Here is a 26,003-nt window from a genome sequence, read left to right as displayed (position 1 = left end):
AATAGTGGCATTTAACTTTCCTAAGGGACAGAAAACGGCCCAGAGCTGCTTCTCACTCTAAGCACAAATGCAACTTTTCTCAAGAAAAATATTTTATTGTGGCTCTTTGGAAACTTCTTTGAGCTGTCATTTGGAGGGATTTGATGGAAGTGGGTGCAAAGGGGGTGAGAAGGTTCCCCTGGTTTCTCAAATGCAAGGGAAGTTTGGACTCCTCCTGTATTCCCTTGGATACAGCAGTTTGGGCCAAATCACGTCCTGGATTGTGGCTTCACTTGGCCAAAGGCAAAACTCGTCCTCAGCCCCCAGCCTGTGGGAACAGAGCTGGCCAGAGGAGGGGCTTGGAGGCTTGGGCTGGTTCACTGCATATTCCTGGCTTCCCTTGAGAAGGAAAGGCTTCTGCAGCCTGTGGTGGAAAGGAAAGCTCTGGATCCCTCTGCAAATCCTTTGCTTTAATTTCCTGTTGTTGTTCAGTGTCACTGACGGTCTCTGGAGCTGTCACTTGAACAGATGCAGTGCAGGCAGAAAATGAAAAAGCTGTTTGTTTTCTCAGTGGAAAGAAGCAGGTGCTGGCAGGGTCCTGCCCCTGTGCTTTACTCCCAGAGCACAGCAGAATCCCAGTGATGCTCATCCCAGGCAGGAGGGAAGGGCTGAGGGTGAAGGGATTCTGAGTCAGGAGCCTTCCTGAGCCCTGGTAGAAGCAGATGCTTCATTGCTTTATTTCCTTTAACCTCCTGCAGGCAGAGCTGCTCTTAAGGGACCCCATTTCCCCCAGCCTCTTTCTAATCCAGTCTCTTTCTTTTTGTCTTTCTTATGTTTTAGATTCCTAAAGGTGTTTGTGCTGGTGCAAGAACCTCGGGGCGAGCTTGTCACAGAAGGAGAAACAAAATGGTCTGTTTACCCTGCAGGCAGTTAAAACACACCCACGGAAAGCCAGACTCCCACTCTTGTCTGGACTTCCCACTTGAAAAATTGAGACCTAAATTCCATCCCAGTACCATTCAGACGCTTGCTCTTTTCCATGGCATGCTACCTGTGGCTCGGATTTCCTTATCAGCCTCTCCCACCCTTCTGCCAGCCTGGCACAGCCCCTCTGTCAAACATAACACACACTTCCCCCAACCCAATCCCTCCCAACTTCTGTCAGAGAACTGCTGGCTGCCCTTGGACAGCCAGAGAGTCCCAAGCATGTTCTGGTCTGTCTTCTGTCCCCTTGTCCCTCAGTCCATCTGATGTATACACTGGTCCATCAGCATTTCACACGGTGCCTTTAGTGCTAAACCTGCAGGTGCTCTCACCAGAGAGCGTGGAAAGGAGGTGAAAACCTCCCTGGAGCAGTGCTACAGCAGCTGGACTGAGCTCTCAATGTGTCAATATCAAATCTGATCCACATGCATCATTCAACACTCTGCCTTCCCCAAAAGGTCACTAATACTTGTCAGCCTTTATTTCTCTTTTTTCAAATCCAGGCTGATGCTCATTCCAGGTATTAAACCCCTCTGACCCTGCTGTTTCCTGAAACCCTTCAAGCTCACGTATGTACTTGTTTTCCTGCTTGTTCTGTCTGCTCCCTCCTGTGTCCCTGCTGTTCCTCACACACACACAGACACACACACAGACACAGACAGTGGCATTTTGGTTGGCAGCCCTTGCTGCTGCTCACAGGCCCCGTTTGGCTCTGTTTCAGCCTGCATGCTCGCCCTGTTGCCTTGCCTGCGCCCACCTTCCTCAGGGTCACGTTATTTTGTGGCTCGTGGTTTAATCTCTCTGCAGTTTTCTTTTGGTTGGTTTGTTTTTCAGCACTTCAGACCTGCCTTCTCTTTTTGCATGACCTCCTGTGCGTTCTCATCAGTTCACGTTGGAATAACAGAGTTTTTTTAGATAAATGAGGAAAGGAAAAAAAAAATTAGAAACTGCACTGTTTCCTTCTCCCATCTTGTCGTGGACTGGACCTGGACCCAGCAGCCAGACAGGAATTGTGACCACCCTGTTTTCACATAGTTTGGTTTGAAGCAGAAGTAGGATAAGTGATTCTGCACTTTATCATGTCATACAGTGGTAAGAGAGCTACAATATCTCCAAAAATCACATGGTCTGGACTTCAACTGCCTAACAAAGGGTTAATTTCTTCTCTAAACTTCTACTAACTTCCATATTCTAACTTGGTTTCCCCTGAATTGTTACCATTGCTTGGTTTTGCAGTCATGGACATGTTTGAGCCCTGCAAGAATCAGCTGCCACTAAATAGCTCCTGAGGGCCAAATTTATTCATGGATCCACACCTTGTTTGGGGGAATCTACTGGCTCTAGTCTAAATCCTGCATATTCTGTACAATCCCCACAAATTGAGAAATGTTACATGGAAGCCACTATGGGCAGTGACCCCAAAATGAAACCTCTCAGGGTTTGTTTGCAGGCAGGTGAGTGTTGTTCTGCTGCCTGCTGGGCTGTCCTGCAGGGTCAGCACATCAAAACACATCCCAGAACCTCAGACTCTCTGTGCTGGGGGTGGCCTGGGCTGTCCCTACAGGGGATGAAGTGATTTTTGAGCTGGGTTATGTGTGGTGTTCATAATTCTGTCCCTTTCTCTCCATTTAAGATGCCAACTCTTGTTTTTACAAAGTCCTTTGGTGCTACAGTTCATTCTGTAGCTGTTGTGTGATGGTGCTTAGGAGTTGCCAGCAGGAACCAGCAGAAGGTTTGTGATTTAAACCCAACCCAAATGTGCTGGGCACAGGCAGCACCAATGCTGGGGCTGTTCTGTGCAGCACTGGAGGGTCAGAATCCATAAATCACTGCTGCTGCTGTGGCCACTGAGCTGTCCACATCAAGAGCAGAATGGGATCCCCACGTTTGGCACCTGTGGCTTTGTGGTCTCCACCTGCCAGGGGATCTAAAGGGTTGAACAATTAACAGGTGTGCAAAAATATCCTTAAAATATTTTTAGCTGCAGTATTTTTATTCTCGTGTCCAATGCACTGTTGAATCAGCAGCTAAGAATTCATTTTCACCTATTGTTGTGCCATCTATGTAAAAAATCAGATCAAAGTTTGCTTTTCTATATTTAATCTGGGTGGACAGTATATTATTGTCAGCCTCTGTGGAACAATTGCAATGTCTGTGTTTCGAAATTGTGCTGTAGAAGGAGCATTAGCTTTAGCTGACTGATTGATTCCTGAAGTTTTAATAAAAGACCATGTATGGAGTTTTTATAAACTTGGCAAGTAGTTCCCAAAAGCCTGGATCTTAAAACTTATTTAAGAAATAGTCACAGTCATATCTCATAGTCTGCACACGTTTACTCTGCTGCCATTATTCAGGGTAATAAATAATTTTTGTAGAATTTACCTTTGGCAAATGCTGAAGAACTAAATATGTGTCTGGTTTATAAAAACTCTGCTTGGATTTACTAATCTTGCCCAGCAGTGTGGACTGTACATCCTATGAAATTTCATGATCCCCAGCAAAAGTCTCTAATGCCCTTTCTTAACATCTGTAAATAGAGAAGAAACATATTTACTGATACTCAAAGTTGTGTTTAATGCTGAGTATTTTTCAGAAGCTCATTTAGTTTGATGCATATTGTTCTTTGGTTTTTTGTTTTCCTGCCTGAAATGTCAGAAGACCTAAAAGAAGCCAAATTCTATTTTAACAGGATGATGTCGAGCACTTTTTTATTTGTATATGTGTGTGTATGTGTGTTTGAGCACTGATCTCGAGATCTCGGTGGCATCTCAGTGTTGTGATTTCATTGCCAATGTAAAAGGTTCTGGTGTTGCCCATTCATTTCTGGAGACAGAATTCAATCAAATAAAGTGCTTCCATTTGAAAGCGAATATTGACCTTGTAGCAATGAAACAAAGTCATCTGCATATTTAAATAAACATTTAATTCCAGAAATACAGTTTTATTGGACCTTTTTAATCAGCCAGACAGGAAGAAAAATGGATTTATTGCTTCTTTTTCCCCAACAGAAAAGTTGGTGCCTCTTTGCTGGGGCTCTTGAGGTGCAGCCATCGCTCTCCAGGAGCTGCTGCTTCCCACAGACGTGTCCAGTGCAGAGAGGGAATTTGAATTTGCCTGTGGCTGCTGCTTTAATTCAGATTATAACTCCCCAGAGCTGCTCTCTTACTCCTCATTATTCTTCCTGACTGTGGGGTGGATTTGGGTTTTGCTTCCAGCTGTGAAATGGACACGGAACAAATGGATCAACACATTCCGGTGTGGTGCTGTTCCTAGTTCTCTCTTCAGAAAAGTGAGGACACATTTTCACTCGTGGTACCTGCTGCTTTGGTTTTGTTTTTTTATTTTATATTATTTCCTACTGAATTTTTCAGGAGTAATAATTTGGCTCTGTCTGTACCTCACTGTCCCACAGAGCTGGGTCCCATCAGGTCACTTGGAGATTTGATTTTATCAAACTTTGACCTTTCCAGCTGGCATTGAAGAGAGAATGAAGTTGTTGGGTTGTTTATTTGTTGGGGTTTTTTCAACTTAGTCATGTGAGGAGAAAGAAAGATGGGCTGGAGCTGGTGTTGGCAAGGGCAGGTGGATTGTGCTTTTTCAGTAGGAGCCTATGAGAACTGGAAACCTGGGGGAAAGGTTTCATCTGAAGAGAGAACTGTACTGTGGAATGCCTGTGGTGAGTGCTCTGGTTTATCTGGAAGTCTTGGCAGATGTTTTTGATGCTGATTGGTTTTATATTAAAACTCAGGCTGTTGCAAGGCTGGTAAGGAATGGTTTGGGCAGCGATGTGTGGATGTGCACGTGTGTCCAACACAGCAATGCCTCCCTTCTCCAGATAATCCAAAGCCCAGGCACATTCCTGGAACTCTGGCTGAGATGCACAATTCCATTCTGGTGTGCAGGGTTGTGAATGATGTGTGTGTGTGTGTCCAGCTGAGAAAAGCCCCCAGCTCTTGGCCAGCTTCTCCATCACCCCCTGGCCCAGGTCACTGCAAAGAGCCCATCCAAGAGCCAGGAAAATTTGCAGTTTTCCCACTCAGTAGGTGACACCTGGTGGTCCTTTCATCTGCCAAATAATCTAGAGATTATTTTTGTTTAATACAGTCAAGCTGCTACATTTCTTCAGCAGGATTTCAGTTGTTCTTTGCCAGCACTAATTAACATCCCTGTCAGCTCAGGACAGATCAGAGCTGTTTGTGACAGGCTGCTGGGCTTTAGTTTTGGGCAATAATGAATAGGAGGGGGTGTTCCTCTGGCTCTGACTTGGATTTATCTTTCACAGAATCAGCACTGCTGACTTTAAATAGAAAAGGCACAACCAAAGGGGTGAGGGAGAGCTGGGGGTGTAGAGCTGAGCAAAAAGGGAGAAGAAAATGGAATAAGGTTTTTGTAGGGAGTTTGTGTCACAGCTACAACAGAGCAATGGCTCTGCTCCAGGAACAGGAGGGGCACACAGGAACTGAACTGAGGGGAGGGAGTAGATAATCTAACACTGAGGTTTGCTCCAACTGAATGAACAGTTCTTTCTGCTCCTCTTTTTTGCAATTGGCAAAGGGACCTGATAAAAAAAGGGAGAAATTATTTGCAAAGAGAACTGATGAGAGATCAGCACTGGCACTGGCTCCCAGAGCTGTGTCTGAGGTGTGCTCAGGAATGCCACGGCTGCCTCAGTGGAGCTGGAGGAGAGCAAGGCTGCAGTTGGATCTCAGGTGAAATCAGGAGGCAGAACTAACCCTCGAGTGCTTGACTAGGCAGAGGTAACCCAGAGCAGTCAGGGCTTTGCCAGAGCAGCCCTGGAGCTGTTTGTGTGACCCTGAGCAGTCCCTGAGGGCAGTTCTTGGTGGCTCTGGGAAGGTTTGGAGCTGCTCAGCTGCTCAGGTGAGAGATTTGTTTGGAAGATCCAAGTTTGGGCAGCTGACTCCAAGCTGCTCAAGAACAAACTGCAAGTTCTTATTACCCAGCTCCAGCTCTGCTCCTTCAAACATTTCAGGCTCCAGCTGAGGCTGCATCACTCACTTGGGCAGGGAATTCCTGCTGCTCCAGCCCCTCAGGCTGCTTTAGAAACTCTTAATTCCCAGTCCCAGAGCCTGGTGTTCCCTGGGGAACAGGCTGTGTTACCAAGGGAGGGGAATGGACCAGCAGGGACATTTGGCCACACAACAGTGACAGGAAACTCTTGTAGAATCCTGGAACAGCTCAATGAAACTTCAACTCCTTCCCCTGCAAGTTACTTCCAGGATAATAATATTGTCAATGAGTAGCACATCCAGAGCCCCCAGGCTTTCTGAGGCACTCTCAGGTGCAGTGGGGTTGATGCAAGGTGAAGGGAGGTCTGAAGGGGCAGGTGCCCTCCGAATGGGCACAGGATGGTTTAGTGGCCTCAGACTCCTCTTGCTGCTGTCCCCACACAGCCTCTGGTCAGCAGGAAGTTTGGATTTGATTTTATATTTAATTTTTTTTTTCTTCCTTCCCCACCCTGCTCCCTGGAGCTGTCAGCCCCTCTCAGCAGGCAAGGCAGGCCTTGTTGAATGCACATGTATTTATTGTACCACTTTCAGCACAAGGTCTAACACTGAAGCACAGGAGTGTCACTACAGTCTGTACAGCACCCTCTGGAACACAGACAACACAGACATGCAGCCCTGCAGGCTCTGCAGCAGATCCCAGGGCTGCTGCACTGGGGAATAAAGACAGCTTGGAACAATGAGAATCTCAACAGTGGCTCATTCTCTGACCTCCCCTCGGGCATAAACAAGCATCCCATGAACAGAATTGTAAAATTAACATCTTGAATCAATTATAGACAAGAAGTTGCTTCATGCAACAAATACTTGATCTGAAGAAAAAAAAAATAAATTAAAAAAACCCATGAAGGCCACATTTTCTTCTCAGATTCCCCTGTCCTACCCCCTTCTATCTCTAACTCAAGGAGCAGCCTTTCTTTCCCTCCCATTTTTCCTGAGCTCAGGAGGTCCCAGCTCCATGCAGTGTCTGGCACCATTCAGACTTGGTGCTGTAGCATCACCCACACCATGAACAGAGTTTGGCTCCTCAGGCCCTGGAGGCAGCTCTGCCTCCATTAAACTAATTAAGGATTAAGCTCTTGCCTTGCTGCAAGATGAACAAAAAGCATGTTAAGAATAGCCCTGCTGAGAAAAGTGGAATTTGGCCTTTTTTGCCCTCATTCCTGTCTCTGCTGCATTGGTGGCAGCAGATCTGGGAGCAATCTGATTAAATGAGCCACTGTACACACAAAGGACATCTGGAATGACCTCAGCACACAGGTGGGGGCTTGTTTGCAGAAAGAGCTTGTTCCTAAAAAGCTGCTTCACCAGCCTGGGCCCTGCTCAGCCAGGCCCCCTCCCCAGGCCTGGGTGACCCCTCTGCAGGGGCTCTGTGAACAAAGGGGCCCCTCCTCAGCTCCTCACCACTGAGGGCAGACAGACACAGGCTCAGGCAGGGCCACTCTGAGCAAGGCTCTGGCAAGGAGGAGCCTTTCAGCTTTGTTGTCCAAAACCGTGCTGAATGGAGGAGATCAGACATGAGGAGAAAATAAAATTCTGCAGGACCATGGAGGCGTGAGTTTGAGAGTGAAAGGAGAAGGGAATAGCTTCTTTCCAAATTTCTTAGCTGACTGCAACCAAATTTGCAAGAATTGGATAAAGAGCAAAACTAGGAAGTTGTGACAGCACCACCAGCACAAAACCACAGGAGTCCTCGTGGCTTTACTCAGACTCAAAACCAGGTTTCTCTGGTTGCAACACTGCCTGCTGGAAACATAAATAATGTCTCATTATCTTTACATGTTTCAATTAAAAACAGAAGTGCCAAAAGCAAAACCTGCAATGGAGCAGAGCTCAGTGCACTGGGGACAAGCTGGGAGTGCTGGTTTGGTGTACAAAGGGAAGGGAGAGGGCTCGGGTCAGGACAACCCTGTGACTGTGGCTGCAGCCTCAGACCACGGCTTCAGCCAGAGGTGAGGTGCAGAGCCTTGTCCAGTCTCTCCCAGCATCTCTCCCTGCTCAGAGCCACATGAAAGGAGGAGGAGGAGGAAGCCTGCCTGCCCCGGGAGTGCTGCACACACCTTGTCCCAGACAAGGGAGGATTTCCACCCCTCAGGATTCCCAGCCTCTCGTCCCCCACAGAGGTACCTGTGCCATCCCTGCCCTGCCCCATCTGCACAGATCACACTGCACGTGTCTCTGCTTCAATCTTCTGCTCCCCGTGGAGGTTCTCCAGTTCCTGCACCTGGGCCACGTTCTGCCTGATGGCAATCTCGGGGCCCCCTCCGTACAGGGTGCTTAAATAAACCCAGGTCTCCTCGGAGATCTGCCCATAGTCAGCACCTGGAAGGGAAACAGTGGAACAGCCATCACTGGATGCACCAGCAGGGACAGGTCAGGACACCACAATGCCAGGGCTTCCCCCCAAAGGCCCATCCCAGGAGGAGGAGACACCCGTGGTCCCTGCACAAAGCCCCTGCAGTGTCACCTGCTGGAAGCACCAGTGTGTTCTCCATTAATCCATGTCCACAAACACCACATCTACACTTCTTTTAAATCCCTCCAGGGGTGGCGACTCCACCACTGCCCTGGGCAGCCTCTTCCAAACCCTGACAGCCCTTCCCATATAGAAATTTTTCCTACTATCCAATCTAAACCTTGCCAGGCACAACCTGAGGCTGTTTTAACTTTGGGAGCTGGACCACAACAGATGCTGCTTGAAGACCATATGAAAAGCAACACAAGATCAAAGCTCCAGCACAAAGGGGAGTGGTGCAAGGGGCCTGGGGAGAGCAAGGCTGGAGCTGGGGGTCTGCAGAACCAGTCACAGCAGCAATCTGGTCATGCAGAAGCTGCCACTGGAGAACTGCCTCACTCAGGGCAGGGGCTGGGTAGAGAACTGTCATCCTCTGCAACACCATCTTGGCTCTGTGCCTTCATTATGCACAGCCAGATCCAGTGGAACAGTCTCCTTTACCTTTTGGGAGCAGCACAGGCAGTAAGCACCAGCCTTACCCTGCTTGACTTGCACGTGGCCACCTGGTTTCGTGAGGGCAATCTTGGTGTTGTCAATTGGTCCAGGGGGCTCTGCAGGAGAACAAACATGTCAAGAACCATCTGATTTCCTTGCTGCCTCCAGCTTCAGATGCTGTCCTAACTCCTCTTGGTCATTTTTGTTCTACCCTGGGGACCTGCAGGCAGCCCCAGTGGCTGGTGCCTGAACCCTGCCCAGCCTTGTCACCCCAGCCAGGGGCAGTGCTCAGCCAAGACCAGCAAATGGACTCGTTTCCATTCCCCCTGTCCCCCCTGACAGACCCCATGTCTGATCCTTACCATTATCCTTGCCCTTGACAAAGGCCTCCCACTCCCGGAACCACTGCATGCTGATACAGTAGATGACACTTGGAGACTCCTCTGCCTGGAAAGCCTTGTTCAGCTGGGAGAGCAGAAACAGAGAAATAGGAAGGACTTAGTCCCTCTTGAGATCTTGTGGGGGCCCTTCTATTATTAACTGTAAGGCAGCCTTGCCATCCTCCAGAAGAGCCCCATGGAATTCTTTCCTCACACCCTGCTCCTGCTCACCAGAGCAGGCACAAGACAAGGATGGTTTCACACTTTCTCTCTGCACAGCATTCCCATGCCCCAGCTGCCCCTCTGCACTGGGGAACCCCCAGGCCAGTCTCCTGGAAAACAGGCAGGAGATTTCCAGGCCTGCATTTCCCACCCCTGCCCTTTGCCTTGCTCCCAGCTGCTTCCCTGCCAACCTTGATGAAGGTGTCGATTTCGATCCTCCTGCGCTTGGCCAGGGCTTCGATCTCCACTTGGCAAATGGAGCACACGTACAGATGGTTCACAGCAGGGCCACCCCCAAACCTGGGCACAGGGAGAGGGAGGCCAATGGAGATCTGCAGCACAGTGGAAACTCTTCCCAGCCCTGCATCCCACAGAGATTTTTATACTACTCCAGACACTGGCAAGGGAGGTGCATCTGCAGCTGAGGGCACAGAGCTGCCTTTACTCAGCCACACTTCTGCTCTTCTGGCTTATCTCTTGCTATCCTTTTGGGACAGGCACTGATACAGCTCATCCTGGCTTAGACCAGGACACTCTACAAATACTGGAAGGAAGAATGGAATGGCCATATTCACCTGTTGTAGAGATATTCCCACACATTTTGGGGCAGAATCACAACCAGGTCATCAATGTAATGGTATTTATTAGGAGGAATCCCTGTGGAGGAAAAGCAAGTGGAAGAGTTAATCAGGGATCTCATTATTGCTGTGTAAACAGACACAGATAAAAAGGCAGATTTTCCTTTCTGAGAACTCTGATTCCAGAATCTTTGTCCTTTGCCAATGGAAGACAGTCAGAAGTTCATTAACTGTGGGGGTTTCTCAATCCATAGCCCTAATTTCTAATCAAGTGCTTCATTTCCAATTTAGAAGAGAGATTTATGAACACTGAGTGCTCCTCAGCATGGCTGATGAAACAGCAGCAGAGTCAGATGTGCTATCTACTCCCTTCTCCAAACAAACCCCCGAGGGCCAGCCCTGCTGACAGGGTAACACAGATAAACCCTGCCCTATCTGCTTTCTACAGGTTTGTTTTTAAACAGTGAGAACTGAGAACTGTTGTTTCCCAGCACTAAACATCCCCCCAGGCCTGCAACCAGCAGCACAATGGGTAATTGTCTCATCCCTCCCCGAGCAGGCTGGAGTTTCTGCCAAAGAGGATCCCAAAGCAGCTTCCCAGTATCAGGATGGCAGCTGGAGCTTTTTCCTGCATTGTTAATGCACCAGGAAGCATCAAAGGTGCTGCTCCCAGGTCCAGCAGCCTTACCTCCATGGGAGCACAGAAAGGTGTGGTTGGTGATGGGCCCAGGCTCAGCAAAGGTGTTGAATTTATTGAGCCACTCTCGAGAGATGTAGAACTGGAGCAAACTGTGCTCCTTCATGCTGGCCAGGGACACGACCTTCTGACGCTCTCGCACAGCCTCCTCACTGCTTTTCCTGGAGCAGGGAAAGGAGAACTCCATTTGTGAAATGCATTTCCAGGTGCTCTGTAGCCAGGAAGGGCTGAGGGCACAGCTCACCTGTAGAACAGCACATAGGCTTCTGCATTCTGCACCACAGTCTCGTGAACCTCGGTGACGTACTGGTCATCGAACTCGTACCACTGGCCATTGATCACGTTCTGGCAGTAGGCAATGTAGTGGCCACCTGGAACAGAAAGCACAGCACTGCTGGGATCTGCAGTGCAGACAGAAGGCAGGCCTGGGATAATGTCAGCAGCACAAACAGGATTAGCTGCTGGCACAGAACAGAGAGAGAGACAAAAAAAAGGATAATTCCTGTTCAGGCAAGCTTTGCTGGAGCAGCAGAGCCTGGCACTGTCACTCTGATTTGCCTTCCTTAGAAAAGCCTCTCAGCAAGACTGAACAGTGGGAAAGGGTTTGAGCCAAGCCTGTGGGGAGGCTGAAAGAGCTGCAGGGGATCTGCCAGAAGCTGCTCAGTTCACTTTCCAAAGGGCAGAGGCTGCTCAGGCTGAGAATGGAGGGGGTCTCCTGCTGCCCTTCAGCCCAGCAGAGGTGGTGGCTACCCCGACCACGTTCCTGCCTCACTCACGCTCCTCCCTTCCTGTTCCTCTTCCAGAGAAGGACTTACTGCCAGCCGTGCCGTGGTGACAGATGACAGACAGGAGGTCGTAGGTGGTGATCTGGGACACGCACTCCTTGGCCAGGAAGGGTCGCAGATCCAGCCCTTCCAGGGGGAAGGAGACGTGGCTGTTGATCTTGAAGGAATACATCACCTCGTGCCGGAACCGTTTCAAGTGGATGCAAAGGATCTAAAAGACCAAGAGCAGAGGACACCAAAGGGCAGTTTTGCCATGGGAGCTCTGGAAGCACAGCACATCTCTGTGTGTCTGATCTTTGCAGGAGTTCTTTGCCTGTTTCTCATGAATCCTGCTGGCTCACTAGCTTAGACTGAGAAAGTCTCTTCTGATCTAAATACAGATCAGATTTTTTTGCCACCAAAAAAACTGCTGGGTTTTTTCTACCTCTGGCCTTCTGACCTCCTCAGTGCCTGCTAGAAGAGAAATGGGAAACAAGGTGCTTTTACCCACCTCTGGGAGCCGGAGGACTTTGCAGTACTTTACTCCATTCCGCAGCCTGAGGGAGGAAAAGAAATGAGCTGTGAGGACTCTCTCTTTCATCAACAAAGGCACAGCTGAGTCTTGCTCACTTTGGAATCCAAGACAAATCCTGAATTCCAGCAGAATTGTCCACGCAGAGGACACAGCAAAATATCTGATACCAGTATAGAGAAATAAAATTCCAGAAATAAAACTCCAGACATGCAACACAAAACATGCCAACTTACTTCTTACACCGTTCACAGCTGTACATGTTGTCCCCTGTAGGGAGAGAAGAGAGCCATTATGTGGCTGCTCAGAACATACAAGGCTGACACATCTACCTTTCCAGTGCAGAGAAAGAAGATTAAGAGCCTTTTGGGCAGGCCAGGATGAGAAGAGATCAAAACAACTTCTATCAGTAACTGTAGGCAAGAAAGGGATGCAGCCAATTAGCAGGGAAGATGAGAAAGTGAAGAAACCGAGGAGCCACAGCACTCAACCAACCAACAGCTCTGCCTGCTCCACACTGAGGACACTCTCACCCGGATTTCCCACCCCTGAGCAGGTAGAAAAGTTCCCTCCTGCTCAGAGATGCTGAGCTGCCAGCTTTTGGCACTGCCAGTCTCTAATACACACCAAGGCAGGATTTCTAGGAGATGTAATCTGCCTTCAAAATGCATACAGAATCCTGCTCCATGCTACCAGACCCCACCAAAAAAACTCACCCTTCAACTCATCTGCTGCAAAAAAGGCAGCAAGGCAATCCTCCAGTGTCACCACGGGACCCCAAAACCAGCTAGGGATACAGGACACCACAAATCTGCAGAGGAGAAGGGATTAAGAGTTATAACTAAAATAGCTGAATGCTTTGGCACACAAAACCCCAAGTGGATGATAAATTTTCTTCTAGCTGTAGGTCCTAAGCTCATCCCACATCCCAGAGGAGCAGGGAAAGCACAGCTGCTCTCAGCTGATGCTCCTACTCAAACTGGAAATAATTTGGAAAACTACACCAGGAATTAATTTGCTCTGGTGGGCAAGTCTGAGGCAGCAGCAAGGGCTGATCAGCTGCACAGGAGCTCTCAAGGTGTGTGAGAAATCTAGAGGAGCAGTAACAACTGGTCCACATTTGGGCTCAAAGCCCTGTGAGGTACCACATGCTGTCCTCCAAGGAATGGCTCCAACTGAGATCCCAATGTTAACACCACTGGTTAGGGACAGCTGCCTTCCAGCGCTGCAGGGCAAATCCCAGAAAACAGAGGTCCTGCAGAGGGAACACACCTCCGGATATACTCCATGATGAAAGCAATCCAGCCTTGTGAGGCATAGTTGTCCCCACATGCCCCTGTCTTGGCTGGCACATTTTGGTAGATGGCAGAGTGCAGCTTGGCCAAGTCTTCTTTCCCCGGGATTGGGAGTGACAGGTCCTGGAACGTCTCCACTGTTGTAGAAACCTGGAAATATCCAAGAGAAACAGGTCAGGGTTTCCCGTGTGTGTAATGGAGCTGGCATCTGACCTTCATCACCTTTTATCACTGCTTGGATTTAGCCTAGGCTAGAACCCTGAACTGGCAGCAGGAGTAACTCTCTGTGACTAATTATTCTTCTCTGCTGTCAGCACTGACTTCTGTCACAGGTTTTGTAGCACTGGACTCAGTTTCCTTATGTGAATGTGATACTGCTGGGTCAACTAACTCAGTAACACAGATCAGCAAACACAGAAACACATCTCCTTGGCATGGCAGATTCTCACACCTCCCCTGCCATGATCTATGGCCACATCAGCAGGTGCTGCATGCCACAGGGCTTGGAAAGAGCAGCACCATTCCCTAGGAAGAGATCTAGAAGCACAAAGCCTGTGCTGGTGACTGGGAGGGCCCAGGCCACTCACTCTGTCGCAGGTGAGGCACTGCACCAGGCTGAGGATGGAGCCATCGAAGATGTCGGAAATCACACTGCGGTAACGGAGCTCTTTCTTCTTTTTCCCAGAAGCCTGCATCTGGGCTGGAAAACAAGGAATGACCCTCTCAGTCTCAAGTCTCCAGAGTCACATAAGAACACAGGACAAGCATTGTTCTGATGTTCAGACCCCATCCCAGGGAGATGGCGAGGCAAGTTGTGAAGAGACAAAAAGGACTCTGCTGCTGTGTGTGGTACAAGGGAGAGGAAGCCAACTGAACCAACACCAGCTGGCTCTCAGGAGGCAGACATTATTGTACTGTAACTCCTGTTTCCAGCCTTTCACATGTTTAGAAGCCCAGCCCTGCCACAGACAGCTCAGTTTTTCTGAGGTCTTGTGATACTTTGCTCCAAGCTTTGCATTTCACTTCCTCTCCCCCTCACCTGCCTCTCTACTTTGTCCTTTTTTTTCCCCTCTGATATTTACCACGTGTTCCCCAAGTGTCTTGCACTGGAGAGGACTCTCCACAGCAGGGATTGGCCAAATGCAAGGTTTTGTTTAACAACAAACCCTGTCCCACACACACGTGCAGGCAGACAGAGTGGTTTTCATGCAGCCAGAACATCTGCAGCTGTGCTGACCTCAGCCAAGGGGCTGAAGAAAGAAAGAATGTCCTCATGGAGCAGCTGGAGGGACAGTGGTACAAGCACAAGCCTTGTGTTTGCAGACTATGCAGCGCTGAGAGATTTTGATTTGCAATTTGCTCTGGGATGAAGGGACCAGTTTGATAACAACACAAGCCAGGCTCCATTCTGCAGCCTGACTGTGCTCCCAGCACTGCAAGGACATCTGCAGCCCTAATTCCATTCCTGTGAGCCCAAGATGACCAAGAGGCAGGAAGCTCTGTCAGTAACAGCATCTTACAGCTCTCTGGCCCACATACCATGAAATTCCAAGTCTGGCAGACAAATGTTTATGTATTGCCACACTCCCCTAAAGGGACAGAGCTTTTGCCTGGGACTTGAGAGCCATTTTATTAATGACAAACACAACACACAGATGCAGACATGGATCATTTGAGGCTCCAGTATAAGAACACACTAGAACATCACTGTGCCCAGAGCTTGATTTTATCTGCAGGTTTACTGTAGTCTTTACCAAATAATGTTTTAGAACACACTGATATCCAGGACATACATCTGTTAATCAAGAATCATAATGGATTCCTTCTTTCCCCTCCTCTACATGCTCTCCCCTTTGCCTCCCAGCAATCCCTCTTTGCACTACCTTTCTTGAGTATGTAGGAAGGTCCAAGCCTGGCAGGACTGGAGCGGGGAGGACTGCTGGAGAGCTTGGAGTGCATTTCATGATGGACTGGGCTGCAAGGGCGTGAGGAGCAGCGCACATAGGCATCATTGTCAGGTTCTGTTTGGGACAATGAGGAGGGAAAAGGGCACTGGTGAAAAGCCCAGCTATGAAAGACAATTACACTGCAATCTGTATCAGCCTAGCTCTGTGTTCCAGCACAGAATCTTTCTCAAAGGAACAGTTCAGTGTCCAGTAACTGTCCTGTTTGCACAGGCTGGCAGACACAGCTCCCTCAGTCATTGGGGAGAGTGTATACAGAGCTGTACCTAACAGCTAATAATTACATACTAAAAAACCCCAGAAAACAACCTGCCATTTTTTCACACTTATGACTAATTAGATTTTGCAGCTTGCTCCTGTAGCCCTAAACCACACAGACAGCATTGCTGCCTTCAGTGCCAGCTGGCAGAGTGAGACTCATAAAGAAGCGTTGAAAGATCGGATATGTTCGGCTTGAGGTGACTCCACACTGCTGCTCTTTTCTTTTCCCTGAGACACAGAAATACTCAAACTGTGCCTCTCCCTTTTCTCTCCCCAAAGTCCACAGTCCAACACTACCAAATAACTGCTGCCATGCCTTTTCCACAGCTAGTATTTCTCCAGGCCAGTGTATCAAATTAAGAGACATACACATACCAAACCTTTTGTCTTAAAAGGCATCAATACAGTGTTTGCAGGCTTGGCAGAGGCAGCTCTCACTGCTGTGCCTTTACTCAGCTCACAGCCTGGCTAAGCACCTCTCGGGCTCACCAAGTACACATCCTTACAAAAGCAATTGTGCACAAAGGCAGGGACCAAGGAAAACCTTGGATGCAAAATCTTTTGAAACACAGAGAAGGAGCAATCACACTATGTGTTTGCTACTGCACTACACCACAGTGCCTGTGGAGGATGGTAACACATCTTCCTGGAAATATCCTGACTGAGAGAGAGGTATACCTGGTGTCCTACATGGGCTGGCAGGACAAGGAGCTGGCAGCATCTCAGGTGAGGCTCTGCCATCGACTGGCATCATCGTAGTATCAACATCTGCATCCTCATCCACCTGCTCTGAGTTGCTGCGCCGATGGCCGCAGGAAAACTTTCTGTCCTTCATCCTCTCTTTCTCTGAGATCCCTCTCCCTGCTTCATCCTGGATCAGCAGCTCTGTCTCTGCCAGGGAGCTGCTGCCCATGCTCCCTGAGGTGCGACTCTGGCCCTCTCCTTCACCCCTGTCACTGCTGGAGTCACAGGAGAGGAATTCATCCTCTGAAGGGCTTCGGTCGCCCTCCCGCTTGTCCTCCTGGTCACTGGTGTCCAAGTCCCTCGTCTCTGCAACAACAGGTTCCTTCAGTTCTTCATGGAGCTGATCCATCAGGCATCTCAGGAACTCCTGGGTGTCCTGCAAACCAAGGCTCCATGTCAGTATCCAGCCAGAAACGTGGCAAATGAGAGAGGCAAAAGAGGAGATGGCTCCATTCACAGCTGATTCCAAGAGCGCCCACAAAGGTGAGCCTGCTCTGCAGCACACAGACCCAGCTGAAGCAGGGCCATGCACCAAAGGGCCTGTCTGTCACAGAAATGCTTTAACTCCTACATCATTAAAGGCCCGTTTTTTTTATCTGAATATCTTCAGCTGAAAGACTTTGAAAAGACAGAGAGCCACTGTAGAAGGCAAACCAGGAGTGCATTTATCAGGGATTTATAACAGATAATAGGGAAAAAGCAAGGAGAAACCTGATGAAAACAGCAGGCCCAGGGGAACAGACTCCTTCCCACAAACACATCTTAGGAACCCTGACTTCTAGTCATGGCAAGCCACCTCTTAGAGAGGGCAAATTAAAATCTTTAATAAACAGGGAGAGGAACCAGAAACTCAAAGATATACAGTCTAGCTGCAAGCTCCTACATTCATAATACATGGTAAAAGAGTTGATACATTGGCTTCAAAGGAGCTGCTGGAAAGCAAGCTGGTATTTTGACAACTGCAGAAAGTTAATTACGACCTTTCAGTTGTCTTATGAAGTTTGGCTTTTAGCCTGCCATGCCTACCTTTCAAATCTATCTCTTCAGATCAGAGTTTTCCAACCCAACGTATTTCACATCAAAGACAACTATAGAAGTTCTTTCATTAATCATTAATTTTATTCTTTGTTTTGATTTCTTGTCACTATTACAGTTTTGATGCACTGTCACTTCTCTAGTAAATTTTCTAATCATAGTTCATTGTTTACATTTTGTCATAAAGAACAAACAGAAGAGCTACGCTGATAAAGGCTTCAAAATAAAAAAAAGAGGATACTACCTTTAAATAAGACCTAGTTTTGCTGTAATTTCCCAGAAAAAGAATATAGAACATTCATATCTTTGAATTCTTAGTGCAGATTTATCCAGGTTCCTCAGCTCTGACATGAATAAATAATACCAAACTTCTATACAGCAGATATCAGTAGGTCTCAAAGCAGTTTATAAAGGATTTGACCACCATCATTTCAGAGATGAGTAAGCTGACACAAGGGAATTAACTGATTTGGTACCAACAAGCCAGAGTCAAGCCTGGAAAAGAATCCAAGTCTCCCAAATCCCACCCAAGTGCTCTATCAGATCACTGATATAGACACAGAAGGGCCATGACCCTCCCAAGCTCAAGCTCTTCCTTCTAAACAGAAGCACCACCACTACAAGAATGAAACTCCCTCCGTCTTTGGAAAAATGGCATGGGTTTTTTCAGGCCCCACCTGCTGTGCATAGCCTCGGAACATGGGATTCACAAGCTTGATTCCATGGGATAGACTGCTTGGAACAACATAACTTGGGCTGTTTAAATGTGGAAAAAGAAAAAAAGAAAGAGTCAGTTTGCTTGTTGGGCTTGGAGCCAGTTTGTTTAACAGGCCATAACAGAGGGTGTGGTGTGTAGTTAAAGAGGCCAAAAGATAATTATGCAACTACAAATCCTGAGCAGAGATTGCTGCATGAGCTAGGTGACAAACACACCAAGACAGAAACACCTTGCAATCATTTCAGTCTGTCTTTCCAGAGACCCTTCCCCAAAACACATTTCACTTACAGCTCTGTCACACTTTGAGTGTGGGAAGTGATTCTTTCCAGAACAGAGTTTAGCAATTAGTTAATTTGTTTGATTTTCCAGCACCATGTCTGTCTCAAAATCTGGGCAGGCTGATCACCCAGTAAATTAGATAAATTCAATCAATGTTAAAATGACATGATATTGCTTCAAAGCCTGCAGCCTCCTCCTCTACAGAGTTCACCTTGCCCCATATATTACTTATTCCTTGTTAATAATGAACTTGAGACAAACAGGCAGTGCCATTTAAATTCCTATTTTGATGGGGTTTCATTTATTGCACAGAGCAGACATCTTCAGATTTAAACAGAGCTACATAATTTTGCACTATACTTTGAACTGGTCCAGAATTTGAATCAATAGCAAACAATTCCCAAAATGTCACTGCATTTTCCACTTTATTCATTAAAAATCTCTGAATGACTTTTTCTATCCAAATCATCAAGTCCTCTGCTAATCAAGAGCAGTGCAATTAAATGCTGGCTACTGAAGTCCATGTAAAATATTTGGAGATAGCCCCAAGTTCCCTTACTCTATCATTTTTTCTTCATTGCCAACAGGGGAACTATATTTTAAAAAAACTCTTCCTTTTTAAAATTGTAATATTAAGAATGAATTATTTTCACTGACATTAACATGCTCATTTCATCACCAGCACAGGAGATGGGATCTCCTGGATCCCAGGGAATCCTTAAATCCCCATCCACACAGGGGTTAAATCACTGCCTCAGACAATGCATTTGTCCCTGAGGATCAGATTTCCTCTCTGCTGATGCCAGGCCTCAGAACTAATACACCTCTGAGACCTGGCCAGGTTAGACCAGGGGTCACCACGCACCGTTTCTTGTGCCAAACCTCAGACACCAACTTCTGGTAGCTTTTGCACAGGGCAGGTTTCTTATCTGTCCGGACCAGTCCACCACATTCCAAGAAAAACTGTGTGAGAGGAGGGCTACAAGAGAAGGAAAAAGAGAAGAATTCAGCCCACAGAAATTTCTCCTCTGCTTATATTTATTTATCAAAACTTCATGCAGGCCTTATCAAAAGCACGCTTAAGGTACTGATTTTAAACCAAGGGAAGAAGTGGTTCCAGATGCAGATGTGACTCCTCACTTGGATCAAATGAAAAGGCTGATCTGAACCTGTTCTCAGTACAAAAAAGATCCTGGAATTGAGTTTCAGCAGGATGGCTAGAGAATGTTTTAGGATATAGGTTATTAGAATGATATCAGTGGAGAGAATAAAGAGACATGGTACAGCTTTCTCTGGGATAAATAATTTCTGTTGCAACAGAAATGATGAAGTTTTACTTCAAGCATTTGTCTAAACATGAGCCTTGTACATAGCCAAGAGCTGGCTGGTCCTTCAATCTCCTACTGTAACATTTCTGTTGCCCTAAAAAAACACTATTTTTTTCTGTCCCCAGCCTGGCTAATCTCTGTTTGCAAGACTCATGAAGCTTTCAGATCAGAGGTGACACTTTTGGTATTTAGTGAAGTCAGGGCAACACTGAAAGCCCTAATGCCTACCAGTTTGAGAGAGCCTGAAGTGCTGCATTCATATAGCAGGAGTTCCCAAGATTTTTCATTCCAGTAAGGCCTAAAGCACAAACAAGAGAGGGATGAATCACTTTCAAGATGTGCTGCTTTCTATATTCCTCCCCAGGGAGAGGGAATCCAGGCCTTTCTAAGCAGTCTCCACATTCTGCTGCCAGGAACCCTCTCAGTGCAAGTCCTACAGACTGCAGACTTGCCCTGCCAGCCCTTTCATCAACTCAATGCAAAGTTACCTCTTGGTTTCAAGTCATCATCCTCTGATTCAGATTCACCTTCATCAGCCACTGCAATGGGAACAGCTTTCAGAGGGTGAGCAGGCAAAGGAGAATCCTAGATTAAAGACAGAGAAATAAGTATCAGTCACAGGCCTGCTTTGAAAGATGAGCTGTGAGAGATATTATCTTACATATAAATCAAGCCAGCCTTCAAGAAAAGTAGAAGGAGAAGGAAGAACAGGTTGCACTGTCTACCCTTCTCACTGAGGCAGCAGAGAGTGGAAATAGTGTCATTACTGCTTCCAGCACACATGATAAGAAACATCAGGAATGAGCAGCAGTGTCACAAGTACATTGTGTTTCTTGTCTGACAGCTGAAATTTCCATGGGCAATGCATTGGAAATGAAAATGTGACAGAAAGGTTCTTCTCACATGCAGATACCCCATTGGAAAGGTTAAAAATAAAGTCGGAATGGATATTCAAGTCACAGAATCATAGCATCATAAATGGTTTGGGTTGGAAGGGACTGCAAAGGTCATCTAGTTCCCACCCCTAAGTCATCTGTCTGTTTGCTGGGACACCCTGTAAGTCAGGGCTAGTATTCTCCTGGCTACAGGCAGCCACTGTCACTGAAGGTATCCCCGTGACAGCAACGCTGCACCATGGCAGGAATCACTTGGCTAATTTTACACCAGGCAAACGAAACCTTGCCAAGCTCCCAGCCCTGCCCTGTGTGCCACAGACCCACCGGCTCAGGGAACTTGCTGGGGGGTGAGGGTGGCTGGGCTGCCAGGCGCTGCTCCAGGAACACCTCCTTCTCACAGGCATAGCACCACACACGGAACGTGGTCAGGTTCACCGTCAGGTTGTGCTTCTTGGCCTGGAAATGGAAAATTAAACAGCAGATCTCCTCTGGTAGCTAGACTGGGCTGGAGCACAGGACTACCAGGACATGGAACAGGGAAAATCCAATTCTGTCTGTTTAAATGTGGGGAACAGAGAAAAGCTCACCTGTGCATGAAGTGTGCTGTGGTCAGCAAAGGACTCCCCACAACCAACATAAGGACAACCAATCTAGAAAGGGGAAAGAGCCAAAGCACAATGGGCACATCAAGTTAGACTCTTTAGAAAACAGTCTGTAACTGCAGTTCCAGCAGCAGCAACAACTTCAGAATTATCCTCCCAGTCTTCTAACCTGTTTTTTATTCAGGGCCCAAAACAAGATGGAAATTTAGAATTGATGGACACTTACATGTGATTTAAGAAAGAAAACCTGGAACCAGATTTTCACCCAGGCAAAGTCTCTGTTCCAAGGCCATTGCTCCAACAGGGATCTCATCTGAGTAGCCCCAAACCTGGACATTCCAGTGTAAAAATAAACAGTCCCTGCCTGCCCCAGTGTCCCATGGATTCCCTCCCTCCTCACTTCCAAGGTGTCACCCTGTGGCCCCTCCACAGGTGCCAGCACAGGCAACACCCAGCCAACATCCATCACTGGGGAATTTATTCATTCCTACTGGGAATAGCAAGGGCAATCCCCTACAAGGAGTGAATTATTACATCTTGTCAGATTGTGACAGTGTTACCCTCTCACCTGGAGAGTCTCCTCCTTGGAGTCCATCAAAAAACAGTGTATAGTTCTACTGTGAACCACTTCTTTGCTCCCCACTCTCTTTTCAGTACAAATGCTATTTGAGTGAATTCCACTACATCATGCACACAAACAAGCCATTTTTACCTGAAGACAAGCCCAGAGGTTTGGTCCCGCAGCTCCACAAGACTGGCAAGTTCCCTGCATATTCATGATAAAAGAAGGTTTGTTTGCTTGGTTGGTTTTTAAATAACCAAGTCCTAAAAGAGTGAGAAACTTCTCTACAAAACAGCCCAACCTTTAGTATTTCATTCCTTTCACCACACTTCCAATCAAACACACAATTGCACCCCTTTAGCTAAAGTGACACATTCAAGCAGGATAAAATGACTATGAGAAATTTGTGGGGTCACAAACGGTGATTTTATGGAACATGTGGGTACACTACTGGGGGAAGGAGAGTCTCTGGAGACAGGCAGCGTTTTCTTCAAAAAGCAAACATGCAAATCCATGCACAACAGCTAAAAGGGAAAGAACTGAGAGCCACAACCCTGTACCTTGGATTTGAGCAGCAGATCATCCCTGGTCACCTCTCCTATGGAATCCAGGTGAGGACAGATGTCCCTTGTATCCCCCATTTTCACCAACACTCATGTGAGGAGGGTTTCCTATGACACAAATTGATGGCTCAGATTTGTTCTCATGACTGTAAGAAGACACCTGGGCATGTTTTGCATATTAGAGTTCCATGTCTATCTTTAAGGCTCAGAGATTGAAACAAGTCTGGCACAGTCTGGCCCCACTGCTGAGTGGCTGTGTTGTGGTATTGCAGGGAAGGAGCAAAGTCATGGGGAGGAAAGAGAAACAAATAAACCTAATAATCCATATAATGGAAAGTGCCTTCAGAGATGATGGGGTGCGCTCAGCACACAGGCACAGCTTCAGCTGCACAGATACAAATCTAATTAGCTCATTTGCATGAAACTCTGATGAAAAGTGAAAGGTGGTGCAGCCCATGACCAGTACTTAGCCTGTGGTGTCTATGAGCTTCATGCACCCAACTGTGCTGATCTAACATTTCCTCGTTACACTACTTCATCAAACATTGAAAATATGATTAGTTCTAAATGAAGCTGGGCAAGAGGGAAATAGACTTAAATGAACTGTAACACTGATAAGCAGGCTCCAGTCTCTGAGGAATTTACAATTTCATGGGTAGATTTTTAACAGTATGAGCCACATAATTCAAATTCTCTACAAAACATAACAAAACACTGTTCCACCCAGCTCGTACATCCAAGCACCACAAGAACAGATGATTTCATAGCTTATGAACAAAATAAATACTTTTATGGTGGTCCGTGGATATGTAAAAGATTTTACATATGTCTCAGTAACATGCAGCTATAAGAGTTTGTGTTTCTTAAGCATAGTTTGAATAACCTTGCTCATGGCTATTAAAAAAGTAGAAAAGATAAGTGATATTAATAGCACAGACAAGGATCGAAAAATATTACAGTTGGCTAGAAATGAAGCAGATGTGAAGAGCCCACATTATTGCAATAAAGAAGTGGAAAAATCTGATTAACTCGAAGTTAATGACTCCAGCAGCCTCATGGCTGCTACACTCTGGTTTTTCTCACATTTTGAGGACATTTGAAACAATTCCCAGTCTTATCTGGTCTAAATCACTGACAGCAGGGAGAAAAGAAAAAAAAAAATTATAAACTAGTAGGCCATATCAGCAACACTTATCTTGGGAATGAAAAAGCTTGCCTAGCACCTTGTCTTGGCAGAAGATAAACCTCAAGGCTAATTTTACAATGTTTTACCAGTACTCTTAAGAACTCAGTATACTAATGGGAGGAGCAAAGAGAGAAGAAATCATATGTGCATGGTAAAAACACCACAGGGGTGCTGACCTGGATCTCAGTAACCTGTGAAGAGAAGCTTAACAAATAACAGAGCAATTTCATGTAGTTTCACACAGAAGGAACATAGCACCATGTAACACATATTGATTGAAAGTACAAATGACAAGAGAACAGTAGCTTTCACTAACACATAAAACTGGGATATTTCAGGCTCTGAGTTCCTTCACCAAAAGAGGCCCCTTCCCCAAATGCATCAGCTGATCCAATTTAAAAAAAAAAAAAATTATCAATGCTACATCTCCTATTTCACCATCCTTGATTTCTTATCTCTCTCCCAGATGTTCCCCAGAAAATCTAATGAACAAAATACTGTTTTAAAATGAATTCCAGACTTCATATCTTCACCATCTTAAGCTAACTGGGAACTGGTTTTGAAGCACACTTTGTTAAGTAGAATCTTCTGGATGTGAATGATTGCAATGCATTCTGTGGGATCACCTCTCTCCTCAAAATCAAAACCATGTCTTTAGACTCTCCAGCACTGAGGTGCTGATCTTCCCACACAGCGCTTCCCTTTCTGAACAATGCAGGGAAAATCTCATTTTCACCTCTCAGCCCTGACCACATACACCAGAATAAGGTTTGTGACTGTTCAGGGGGAAATATTCAACTTCTGTCTTCCCACGACTCTGCCCTAAGAGCTATATCTGGCACACACAGCTCTAAATTCTGCTCAGAAAACCAGGAATGTCATAAAAGCACTGCCAAAGAGTTGAACTGTGCTTGTCAAAATGTACTGTGTATGATGGGAAAAGAAGTCATCCTAAAACAAGTCCTTCAGCCTGTCTTTCTCAAGCACCACTGAGGGAGAACAGTACACGAACATGTCAGAACAGTTCCTCCGTAACTGCAACCTACTTTCAGTCGCTTCAACTGCTGCCAAAGCCAGCGTCTCTGCCATCTACAGGAACACATTTCTAGGTTTTTGCTGGTTGTTTTTTCTTCTTAAAACAACTGTGTGGTTTTGTACCAAAGCTAGAGCCAGCTGTCAAGAGTTTCAGATCCATGCAGGCTGACATTCTTCGAAGCAACTGCACAAATAAAAGAAATCTTTGCACTGTTCATCTACAAAACAACTACTAGGTCTGGTCTTGCATAACCTACCAAGAGAAAGAGGTATCTACAGTTGTGCTCTGAGACATTTTATACTTGAGATACTGAAAAAGGAAATATTTACCCAACTGCCCTACTAACAAGGAAGAAGCAGAAAGCAGGTGCTCCTGGCACGCAGCTGTATCAGGTATGGGAAAAACAGGTTTATGTGCAACACGCAAAGGTCTAAACACTGATTTGTTATGGGAGGTCACAACACAACGACTCACATAGAGATTTAGCTTTCAGGCACAAAACACCTGCGGGAAAATTCCCCTCGCCCTCTGTGCCACTCCTCAAGTGCAGCAGACCCCCATGATACAAGTCCCCTCCTGACAGGCACTACAGCTGCCGGACACGAGCGAGGCTGTAGAGAAAGAGCCTAAAGCCGCAAGGTCCCGCTGCCGGGGCCGCCCCAAGGCCGGGGCACGGCAGGAGCCGGGCCGGAGCCCCCGCGGCCGCTGCTGCTGCATCATCCCCGGCGCGGCGCGGCCGCCCTCCCTCCGCACGGCCCCGCCGCCCCGGCCCGCGGCCCTCGCTCACCTGCGGGATGCCCGGGGCGTCGCGGCCCCCGCCGCGGGCCGGGCCGCCGGGAAGGGCCGCGGGCCCCGAGCGGAGCGGGGAAGCGGCGGAGGAGCGGCGGGCGCCGCGCAGGCCGGGGGCGGGGCGGGGGCCGGGCCCGGCGGGGCGGGGCGGGGCGGGACCGAGCGGAGGAGGCGGTGGCGGCCCTGACCCCGCGGGGTCCCGCGTCGGGCCCGAGGGCTCCCCGAGCAGCCGGGGCTCAGCCCGCAGGGTCGGGGCTGGAGGGGCGAACCGCGGCTCGTTTGGCCGGGGACCCAACAGGGCGGCTCGGTGCCTCGGTCAGCGGGGAGCAGCCGGGTGAAGGAGCCGCGTCCCGCCCCAAGGGCTGGGCTGTAACCCCGGCTGTGGGACCCACGCTCGCTCCCCACGGCGCCTTCTCTCCACGCGTTGCCGGGATTGCGCGAAAAGGAACGAGCCTCGTGACTCACACGAGGTCTTCCCAGAAAAGACAGTGCGTGGCCCGGGGTGCAGAGGCGGGGGCGGCACGAGGGCGCCCGGGCCCGTCCGGGAGGGCACGGAGCGCGGCCGGCCGCGCTCGGCGGGGCCGCGGCTGCTGCCCGGCCGAGGTGCGGGCAGAGGGGCGGGCTCGCCCGGCTTC

The 26,003-nt window shown here is 47.8% G+C and overlaps 2 protein-coding genes across 13 annotated transcripts in view; one reads left to right on the top strand and one right to left on the bottom strand.

Moving 5' to 3' along the window:
* The window catches only part of FNBP1 (formin binding protein 1), a 93,341-nt gene extending 89,444 nt beyond the window's left edge, over positions 1 to 3,897 (top strand). For all 6 annotated transcript variants that reach the window (XM_085593889.1, XM_085593887.1, XM_085593884.1 and 3 more), the window contains one exon: positions 820 to 3,897. In XM_085593889.1, the coding sequence (XP_085450015.1) occupies positions 820 to 827 (8 nt within the window). In that variant the 3' untranslated portion in view covers positions 828 to 3,897. The remainder of the gene's footprint in view (positions 1 to 819) is intronic.
* On the bottom strand, positions 3,866 to 25,507 carry USP20 (ubiquitin specific peptidase 20). 7 transcript variants are annotated; one of them, XM_085593831.1, is made up of 25 exons: positions 25,367 to 25,507; positions 22,355 to 22,465; positions 21,945 to 21,998; positions 21,218 to 21,280; positions 20,955 to 21,086; positions 20,223 to 20,319; positions 19,963 to 20,032; positions 19,272 to 19,385; positions 18,087 to 18,165; positions 16,309 to 16,750; positions 15,289 to 15,426; positions 13,993 to 14,105; positions 13,383 to 13,555; positions 12,827 to 12,921; positions 12,347 to 12,380; positions 12,090 to 12,135; positions 11,630 to 11,810; positions 11,059 to 11,185; positions 10,806 to 10,975; positions 10,115 to 10,196; positions 9,731 to 9,839; positions 9,300 to 9,402; positions 8,982 to 9,053; positions 8,115 to 8,309; positions 3,866 to 4,178 (listed from the first exon to the last, which is right to left on the bottom strand). In XM_085593831.1, exons 2-24 carry the CDS (start codon positions 22,433 to 22,435, stop codon positions 8,149 to 8,151), a joined length of 2,736 nt encoding a protein of 911 aa, XP_085449957.1. In that variant the 5' UTR covers positions 22,436 to 22,465; positions 25,367 to 25,507; the 3' UTR covers positions 3,866 to 4,178; positions 8,115 to 8,148. The 7 variants fall into 7 exon arrangements, with proteins under 7 accessions (XP_085449957.1, XP_085449954.1, XP_085449955.1 ...); XM_085593828.1 differs by lacking the exon at positions 3,866 to 4,178 and adding an exon at positions 6,485 to 7,733; XM_085593829.1 differs by lacking the exon at positions 3,866 to 4,178 and adding an exon at positions 25,054 to 25,190 and having other exon boundaries at positions 6,485 to 8,309; positions 25,367 to 25,502.
* Between the last annotated feature and the right edge of the window lie 496 nt (positions 25,508 to 26,003).

Source organism: Lonchura striata, chromosome 17 (assembly GCF_050655825.1).
Source record: "Lonchura striata isolate lonStrDom1 chromosome 17, ASM5065582v1, whole genome shotgun sequence".
Classification (NCBI taxonomy): domain Eukaryota; kingdom Metazoa; phylum Chordata; class Aves; order Passeriformes; family Estrildidae; genus Lonchura; species Lonchura striata.
This window is presented reverse-complemented; position numbering and strand designations above follow the sequence as displayed.

Excerpts from the sequence above, each read along its gene's own strand:
- USP20 (XM_085593831.1), bottom strand. The coding sequence starts at position 22,435 with ATGGGGGATACAAGGGACATCTGTCCTCACCTGGATTCCATAGGAGAG. Across the intron at positions 12,922-13,382 it reads ATCATGGAGTATATCCGGAG|ATTTGTGGTGTCCTGTATCC; the intron begins GTGTGTTCCCTC and ends TCTCCTCTGCAG. Across the intron at positions 10,197-10,805 it reads CTTTCTGTGCTCCCATGGAG|GGATTCCTCCTAATAAATAC; the intron begins GTAAGGCTGCTG and ends TTTCCTCCACAG.